The 10,173-nt window shown below is 38.3% G+C and overlaps 1 protein-coding gene across 3 annotated transcripts in view; it reads right to left on the bottom strand.

Annotated features, from left to right (window-relative positions):
* Positions 1-1,356: 1,356 nt before the first annotated feature.
* Ttc27 (tetratricopeptide repeat domain 27) overlaps positions 1,357-10,173 on the bottom strand; it is a 168,012-nt gene continuing 159,195 nt past the window's right edge. For 2 of the 3 annotated variants that reach the window (XM_046441613.1, XM_058578455.1), the window contains one exon: positions 7,941-8,176. In XM_046441613.1, the coding sequence (XP_046297569.1) occupies positions 8,054-8,176 (123 nt within the window). In that variant the 3' untranslated portion in view covers positions 7,941-8,053. Of the gene's footprint in view, positions 1,478-7,940; positions 8,177-10,173 lie in introns of those variants that run through there. The other variant, XM_058578456.1, reaches the window with a different exon arrangement.

The following is a 10,173-nucleotide window of genomic DNA, read 5'->3' as shown; positions in this document are numbered from 1 at the left end:
CCCATGTCCTACTGATTACCGTCACTCTGGCCTTAACTGGTTCAGTATGTGAAGTGCATTCTAGTTTCATTACTGTTACTGGTGTGTGTGTGTGTGTGTGTGTGTGTGTGAGAGAGAGAGAGGGAGAGAGAGAGAAGGAACGAACTGTTGAGGCACAAGCAGGTCTTCCAGCCAGACCACTGTAAAAATACCAAGACGGCTTTTATCAGTCTTGGCACCAGACACACTAGAGGCCAAACAGATTTCAGTAAGTAGTGATGAAGGGCACAAAGAAGACTGAAAGATACTCTGCAGCATTGTTTCTCAAACCACAGGGCTGTGACCCCCATGGGGATTACAGAAACTGGAGCCAAGCTGCTGGCTGCCCTCATCCCAGAACTCCACCAGCCCCTGGGAACTGATAGACCATCCACAATGCCTCTTTCTCTTAATCATAACAAGAACTAATTGTGCACAGTTGGTCACAAAATACTTCACATACATCATCGGATAAGTTCTGCCTGGTTTGCAAGGATGGGTTTTTGCATTTTATAGCTAAGGAAATTGAGGCGCAGAGAGGTTCAGACAGGCTCAGGTGTGGTCACAGCTAGGAAGTGTTGAGGCTGGGACTTCGACCAGGTCTTCCGATTCTCCATGTTCATCCTGGGAAGGCAACTCCTCATTGCAATTTTTTTCTTTTCTTTCTTGTTTTTCTTTTTGCTTATTCTTTCCTATCATATTTCTCTTTCCTTTTCTGAATTCCTGATGATAGGAACTTGGTTCTCTTTCTCCCTCACTTCATAAAAGTCTATCAAATTTTTTTCCTTTATCCCTTTCCTTATCCCCACTTGTGGCCCAGAAATGGGGAAAGGGTTGCTATAGAACAAAAATGCGGAGAATCACAACACCGGCTTCATGGCCCAGCGGCACTGAAAATCATAAGGCTCTCGAGGAGGGAACAGAAAAGACTGTGTCAGTTTCTGTCATCAAATGGTTTCTAAGACACTTTTACTCACATTGTATATCTATTAAACCTTTTCACTTTCAGTCCGCTTCATATGCATCTTCTCAATTAACACCGCTGTGCTACATCAATCACTAACAGGCTACATTTAAGGAAAGAGAGGCCCAGAGAGGTTATGAGACTTCTTGAAGTCCCACAGTAATAGAATTTTGAAGAAGCATACCTCTTTGCAGGAGCAGGATTGTGTAATAATTCTATACGTCTACAGATACCGATGCTCATTTTAGCCCTCAGTCTGGAAAAAGTTAGCAATGCATGGGCTAGCTCTTTAACAGCAATGACATGAATGACCCCTACCCCCACCCCTTTCTGGCAATAATATTGTAAAAGATTAAAAATCGGCTGATACTTACCATTCAGAAGACCACTTTAATGATATCAGTTTTCCTCCTTGTAGCCCTTGGCAGGATTCCTTTTTCACAGATCACAATGTTGGCACAGGGCCAAGAGATGGTGAGGTTGACTCGTGGGTCACTGCAGTTTATAAGAAGTCAGAATAATAAAAAGGAAGGCAGATCTGACATCACTGGCAAGGGAAAAATTTCTGGTGTTGGGCTAAGAGAACTAATTACAACTAGCTCTGACTAAAGAGCTTGTAGGACCAAACTAAGCCCAAGGAAAAACAAGTCTACAAATAAAGTCAAACTATATTAGCAGCTTGCAGATACTCTCAAAATGGGCCATTACCATTATTTATCCTAAAGTCATAGAAAAAAACAGAATCTGCTCAAGCATATACTCTCCATTAACCAGGATGAAAGAGAAAGTGCTTCATCATGAAGTAATGAGGACACATACACAAATAAACACACAACTGGTTTTTAAATAATTGGCTTTGCTACTGGCTACATATCCAGAGTAAAAAGTACCTCTTTGTTTACTAAGCCACTGCAACCTAAAATAAAGAAGGAAAAAAAATTCAAGATAAGCTCAGCTTTTAAGTTACTTTGGTGAAAACCAAATGCAGCTACAATTATTATTAGGACTTGGACTGTGAAGAACTCTAAGAGTTAAAAGCAAACCAGCATTACCTTCAGCCCATAAGGGATTACTCTTTTATTAGTATAGTCTTGGGATTAGTGGAAATGTCTGTGTAATGAATGCAGCCACTATATTTGCGCACATGCCTGAATAAGCTACTTGTTGATTGAAACCTATCTATTTATAAGCACTTCAGCATGTTGTGAAAAATCCATCTGTGTTTTCCACAGCATGGCACCCACAATTTGAATAAAGGTTCTTTGCCATTTCTCTATAGGGCCTGTTAAATGAACAGGCAGAAAGGAAGTGTGTTGTATCCACTTAGCTGATTTTATTCCTCACTCTTGGCCAGTAAAGTAGAGTTACCTTATCTAAACAGCAATTTAGATTGACGTGGATGTTAGAAAAACAGAATGGGGGAAAAAAAGAAAAGAAACACTTTTTATCAGACTCACCAGGGTTTTAAACTAGTAGATATAGTATAACTTAGATAAATGGTCCCAAACAGTGCCAGTTAGCCAGACCTTTATGTCATATCTTTGAAATCTGGAAGGTGGTGGATTTACTACAAATACTTGTTATCAATTCTGCTTTCCATTTCTACCTATGAATGGCACACCAATAGCATGTCTGACAGAAACGGGTAGAGCATGGGAAGAATAGTCTCAATGCACAATTAAAGGAGCCAACGCTTTCAATGTTTGGGTCCTCACTATCAGACTGAGGCTTCACTTGAGCTAAGGCCAAGCTCACCACCTCTGAATGGGGGTCCCACAGTCCATTTCAGGTTCTGTAGTTGAGCCCCACCGTTCCCTCCCCACCCCTCAACACACACCGCTGCTCTGCTTCCCGGACTTGGCCCCAGTTCTCCAAGCTTCCTGTGGTTGGGTTTTGGGTGTTGAGAAGGGATCTCTTATTCCATTGGAGTTTATTTTCATTCCTCTGCACTTAAGGACCCATTTACTATGTTACTTCTTTGGAAAAATGCTGACAAGGAATTTATTAAGAATAATTTTTAAAAAGAGTAAATAATCATAATAAATCACAGACTATTCTCAACTGAGACCTCACAGAATTTCTCCTGGATATCTTTATGAATGAGAACAGGCACACTGCCCAGGTATCCCATGGTTAGAAAGAAAAGACTATTGGAAGCTTTAACATAGCAAGGAAGAAAAAAAAGCAGACTTTAGAAGTCTTTGGATCTTGCTTATTTCTCTTTCTGTAGTTTATGACCCTTAGTTTCCTAGTGTTATCAAAAACTAACCTAGCAGGACTCTTTCGTTGTTGTTCTCATTAGTTACACCTGACTACTAAAATGCACTTTTTTTTAAAAAAAAATATTTTTATTAGTTATTGATGGACTTTTATTTATTTATTTTTATATGTGGTGCTGAGAATTGAACCTAGTGTCTCACACAAGCTAGGCAACTGCTCTTCCACTGAGCCACAACCCCAGCCCCCACTTTTTTTTTACTATTTGTTTTTTGGTTGGACCCAATATCTTTATTAATTTATTTTTATGTGGTGCTGAGGATCAAACCCAGGGCCTCGCATATGCTAGGTGAGTGCTCCACTGCTGAGCCACAACTCCAGCCCCTAGAATGCACTTTTTTTTTTTTTAAAGCTTTAGGTGGACACAATATCTTTATTTCATTTTTATGTGATGCTGAGGATCGAACCCAGTGCCTCATGCATTCCAGGCGAGCGTGCTACCACTTGAGCCCTAGAATGCACTTTTGACACATCATACATAACTGGAGTATAACTTCTTCTGGTTATATATGATGTAGTATCACACTGGTTGTGTAGTCATATATACACATAAGGGTAATAATGTCCAGTTCATTCTACTATCTTTCCTGCCCTGATTCCCCCTCCCCTCCCTTCTGCCTAATCTAAAGTAACTCTATTCTTCCCTAGCCAACCCCCTTATTGTGAATTAGCATCCACATCAGAGAAAACATTCAGCCTTTGGTTTTTGGCTTTTTTTGCTTAGCACGATATTCTCCAGCTCCATCCATTTACCAGCAAATGCCTTCATTTCACTCTTCTTTAAGGCTGAGTAATGTTCCACTGTGTATATATACCACAGTTTCTCTCTCCATTCGTCTGTTGAAGGGCATCTAGGTTGGTTCCATAGCTTAGCTATTGTGAATTGAGCTGCTATGAACATTGATGTGGCCCTGTCACTATAGTATGCTGATTTTAAATCCTCTGGGTATAAACTAAGGAGGGAGATAACTGTATCAAATGGTGGTTCCATTCCAAGTTTTCTTAGGAATCTCCATACTGCTTTCCAAAGTGGCTGCCCCAATTTGCACTCCCACCAGTGATGTATGAATATGCCTTTCCCCCCACATCTTTGCCAACATGTATTGTTGCTTGTATTCTTGATAATTGTCATTCTGACTGGAGTGAAATGAAATCTTAAGTAGTTTTGATTTGCATTTCTCTAATTGCTAGAGATGTTGAACATTTTTTTCAGATATTTATCGATCGATTGTATTTCTTCTGTGAAGAGTCTGTTCAGTTCCTTAGCCCATTTATTGACTGGGTTGTTTTGTTTTTTAGTGTTAAGTTTTTTGAGTTCTTTATATATCCTGGAGATTAATGCTCTGAGGTGTATATGGTAAAAATTTTCTCCCATTCTGTAGTCTTTCTCTTCATGTTATTGTTTCCTTTGCTGAGAAGCAGCTTTTTAGTTTGATTCCATCCCATTTATTGATTCTTGATATTACTTCTTGCACATTAGGAGTCTTTTTAAGGAAGTCAGCTCCTAAGCAAGCCAACATAGTGAAGATTTGGGCCTACGTTTTCTATTAGGTGCAGGGTCTCTGTTCTAGTGCCATCTTGATCCACTTTGAGTTCAGTTTCTTGCAGGGTGAGGAGATAGGGGTTTAATTTCATTTTATTACATATGAATTCCTCTCCCCAGCACTATTTGTTGAATAGGCTACCTTTTCTCCACGAATGTTTTTAGTGTCTTCGTCTAGTATGAGATAATCGTATTTATGTGAGTTTGTTTCTGTGTCTTCTATTCTGTACTACTGATCTACCCAGTTTTGGTGCCAATACAATGCCATTTTTGTTACTACTGCTCTGTAGTAGAGTTTAAGGTCTGGTATTGTGATGCCTCCTGCTTTACTCTGTTTGCTAAGGATTGCTTTGGCTATTCTGGGTGTCTTATTTTTCCAAATGAATTTCATGATTGTTTTATCTAGTTCTATGAAAAATGTCATTGGGATTTTAATAGAAATTGAATTAAATCTGTATAATGCTTTTGGTAGTGTGGCCATTTTGACAATATTAATTCTGCCTATCCAGGAGCATGGGAGATCTTTCCATCTTCTAAGGTCTTCTTTAATTTCTTTCTTTAGTGTTCTATAGTTTTCAGTGTAGGGGTCTTTCACCTTTTTTGTTAGATTGATTTCCAAGTTGTTGTTTTTTTGGGGGTAGTTTTCCTAATTTCTCTTTCAGTAGATTCATCACTGATGTATAGAAACACACTTGATTTATGGGTTAGCAGGACTCATTTTGAGAGTGGAAGATGACACTACACATAGTGCTTGGCACATAATGAGAACTTGGTAACTTACAGCTACTACTACTACTATTATTATTATTATTAAAACTAAGAACTCAATAAAAAAGTTAGAGGATCACAGCCTACTTTTCTAATTGACAAAGCAAAAGAATAATCCTGAAAATGAAAGTACCACTAGAAAAACAAACTCAAAACTTATAAAAGGTAAGGCATTTGGAAACACAGGTATTTAGCAACAATAGACAGACACAAAACACTAAGACACTATAGTAAAGGGTACAGACCTGTTTGTAAACATGCATGCATCATGTTGGGTACAGGACACATGCCTGTAATCCCAGTGACTTGAGAGGCTGAAGTTTGCTAGTTCAAGATCAGCCTTGGCAACTCTGTGAGACCCTGCCTCAAAATTAAAAATTAAAAAAAAAAAACAATAAAAAGGACAGGGGTACAGCTCGGTGGTAAAATGCTCCTGGGTTTAATCCCTAGTACTAAAAAAACAAACAAAAAACTCCCACAGTCTCATCACTGAGACTGAGAACTTGATGGAAGGTACTATTATCAACACCCATTTTACAGATGAGGAAGTCAAACAGCTAAATGTTCAGTGTTCACAGATGGCAGAGATGAGATTTTGGTAGAAAACTTGTAAGTTTTTCCTTCTCACACATTTTCTTCAAATTTAAATAGCTAAATAAGATTATTAAACATAACTAATAGATCTATGTCCTTTAATTTTTTGGGGGGGAGGGGTGTACCGGGAAATGAACCCAGGGGACACTTTACCACTGAGTTACATCCCAGCTCTTTTTACTTTTTATTTTGAGGCAGGGTCTTGCTAAGTTGCCCAGGCTGGCCTTAAACTTGCAATCCTCCTGCCTCAGCCATCCCAGGTGTGTACTACCACGCTTAGAGGTCTATGGCCTTTAAAAGGAGACATGGATAGCTCATCCCATGGTTAAGAGGGTGCAGGGAAGCTCCTATAGACTTCAACCCAGCATAGCAATGCAGAACAGGATTAAAAGGAGACAGCCCGTTGTTAACATGGTTTCTGACTACCCCAATCACTGGTATCTTTCCATCTGAACCCTGAGGACACTGAACAGAACTAAAAATTTCCAAAACTTTGAAGTTCTACCTCAGTCTTCCACTTAATTCCTGAAATCCTTGTCTTTTTCAGTTCTGTCCTACCCATTTTCTACTTGGGTTCACAGCTCACTACTGATAAAGAATTAACTTTAAAACCTTGCTTTATCCATCCAGTCATCATTCATTTGCTCACCTTTTCCTCAATGGCTTCCAGAAAGATTTAAATGGACCCTAAATGTTAATTTCTGCTGCTACCTCATTTTATTGGACTTTCTCGCAAGTCTGGTCTCTTCTTTAACAGAATGTTCTTTGAGGCATACATAAACTTTTATTTTTAAGGCTGGTATGATAACAGAAAAAAGAAGTAGGTGCTTAAGGAAAGAGCACTTAGCATGGGTGAGCATTCACAAGCAAAATTCACTGTTGAGAATTTTTTAAAGACTTTTTAATGTTCAGAGGACTTTACATTTACAGATTATAAAATGTTAAATTTCCAAAGGCAGTTGAAACTAATAAAGCAGCTAGGAATAGAAATTGTTCACATCTTATAAATAAGAACATGGAAAAAAACAAGGTTGAGTGATTTATGAATAAGACCCAAAATTCAGCAAGCCAAGCCAGGAACCTAAGAATTCCTCGCTATGACTCTTGTACTAAGATTATTAACCTCAGCTGCTGCCTTCAATATTTGTTCCCATAGACATTACTGAGAAAGCATTTTACTTAGGCATTTTTGTAATATGGCACCATTTATAGCTGTCTTCACCCATAATAACCTTATTAAACAAAATCTTTAGGGCTGGCAGTATACACCATGAGGAGGAGGTAACAGCCTGGTTACTAGTGGCTCATGATTGGATTGTAATTTGGTATGTCATTTTTTTTCTCTTGCATTTTCTTGATTTAAAAGTTAGACCATGCTCACATTTCCAATTTTGCCAAGCCCGTATCTTTCTGACACAAACATAAAATCTCACCAAGTGTAAATGTTTCCATCACCAAATCCACTTTTTTTTTTTTTTTTTTTTTTTTATAATCACCCTTGGACAATAAAGCAGCCAATCTAATGATTCCACAAATTGTAGTACATTTTTTTTTTTCCGGTTCAGACTGTTTTTCCAAGGAATGATCCAATTCATGTTAGGCTGACTGAGAATTAAACCCTATGCTAAAAAGGAAACTATTTTCTTTTTTGTGCTGAAATACCTCAAGAATAATACAAATCATGAAATTAACCATAATTAAGGCCTAAAGAAATAAGGATCTTTTTATGTTCTTTAGAACGTGCAAACTTTTGAGAATATCACAAAAACAAGAATGTTAGTCATAAAACAGAAATTTATTTTAAAAATCAGTTCAGTGTTTCAGATATATACAGTATAAGAGAAACTCTAAAAGGTGAAGGCACCTTTTCCAGAATGCTTCCAGCAGAGTCAATACTGATTTCGAAACTGGTTGCTTAGGTCTTGGAGCTCTGTGACCAAGGCATCCATAGCTGCTACTTCATCTGCTAAATCCCCAGAAATTTCTCCTCTTGTCACATCTGTAAAAAGTTGCTGCAACATAAAAAACAAAGCATCACCATCAAAACAATGAAAATTTCTTTCAAATAAAAGGGCTACAAATATAGAATTAAATTTTTCCTTTCTTATAATACTATAACAGCATTTGTTTACCATCCTGGAAATACACAAGCTGTAATAATTAAACAGTGAGTCCAAATAACATGCCTGAACTTATAAACTCAAACGAACTCTGCTCTTCAATTTCCTTAAGTACTGTTGATTCATTTCAAAGTAATTCAATGGCTTTTCAGTGAACAAACATCATTCATTCAAATAAAAATCTTCTGTGTATGTAAGCAGAACAAATAGTTTATATTCAAATTCATATAAATCATACCCTTTTGCTACTTATTTGCAAATTAATTTTCATGTATGCATCAGAGATCACAAAGATTATAAAAATTTGGTAAAAGCAAAAAAGCCCAACAAAATAAAATAAAAATAAATGTGTGCCCCCCCTGGAAAAAGAATTCTCTTGGAAGGTTTATTGCAACATACTTCAGTAATGCTACCATAGCTGAAAACCCTCTGAAATGCTTCTCCAGGAACTGCCTGCTGAGCCAATACAGGCACCCTAGAAAATCAGCTTTAGAATTTTCAGACCATTGTGTGTATATGTATATGTTTGTGTGTGTATGTGTGTGCTTGCGGGTGTCTATGTGGTTTACTTTTGGTTTTTGTTTTAGTACCAGGGATTGAACTCAGGAGCACTCGACCACTGAGCCACATCTCCAGCCCTATTTTGTATTTTTTTTAGAGACAGGATCTCACTGAATTGCTTAGTTCTTTGCTTTTGCTTAGGCTGGCTCTGAACTTCTGATCCTCCTGTCTCAGCCTCCCAAGCTGTTGAGATTACAAGCGTGCACCACTGCGCCTGGCTCTCTATGTGTTTTAATAAGGATAATGTATTTAGCTTGCCCATATATCCACTACTAGATGATCTGTCCAGCTTTTCATAACAGGATGACCTAAGAACTGCCAAAGCATAATCACTGGAGAAAACACCTGTTAGGAAAATAATCTGAGTTCATCTTGTGTATTTTTCAGCTAAGAATCACAGTGCTTGCAAATCATAATGAATCTGCATCACTTCTCTATGAGATAAGGAGGAAGTGGAGAGAAACTGAAGCTTAGAAAGAATGAATAATTTGCTGAGTGTAAGAGGTAAAATCTGTTCTTCCTTCAGGGTTTCCATCTCCAGGCTCCCTGGCCGCCGACCAACAGGCCTCACGCCACTCTTGGCAGCAACCCTGTACAATGACAGGGTGCTAAGGGTAGAGGAGTCACTCTGCCCTGGGAGAGCATGAACTGAGTCACTTGTTAGATGAGTCTATTTAAATTTCTTGGAGCTTTACGGGTTATGTCTGTTTGTATTAATAAAGCAATTCTTTGTTTAAAAGGGGAAAAAAAGTTCTAGGAGTTTATTTCCATGAAGCCCTTGGTCTGGTAAGAAAGGACCACAAATTTGTGTAAACCAAGCCTATTGCACTTCCATTTTTAAAAGTGTTCTTAAAAAGTGGTGTTTTTAATGTAATTCAGTTTAGCAATATGATCAGTTAGGCACACGATCAGACTCCCATTTATATAATACGCAAGAAGGTGCTTCAAAGGAGGTTTAGGAGAAAATTTTTGTCACTTTTTGGATGATCTGGTCGGGATCTAATAAGAAGAAAATCTAAACAGATAATTTTGGTGGAGGGGTGCTGGGAATTGAACCAGGGGCCTTACCACATTCCCAGTTCCACTCACATCCCTTTTTTGAGACAGGGTCTCACTAAGTTGCTTATGGCCTCAATGAGTTACTGAGATTGGCCTCAAACTTGTAATCCTCCTGTCGCAGCCTCCCCAGTTGCTTGGATTACCAGCATGTACCACCACAGCCAGCCACAGATGATGTTCTGAGGTCTCATTTTTAGTGGGTGGGAATTTACAACAATATGAAGGCTGTATTGTACCTGCAACCTTCACAGACAACACTATTTAAGTCA

Source organism: Marmota monax, unplaced genomic scaffold (genome assembly GCF_021218885.2).
Source record: "Marmota monax isolate L192 unplaced genomic scaffold, Marmota_monax_Labrador192_F-V1.1 WCK01_AAM20220418_F8-fsc00010, whole genome shotgun sequence".
Taxonomy (NCBI): domain Eukaryota; kingdom Metazoa; phylum Chordata; class Mammalia; order Rodentia; family Sciuridae; genus Marmota; species Marmota monax.
Note: the sequence above shows the minus strand (reverse complement) of the source record. Positions and strands in the feature narration are given on the sequence as shown.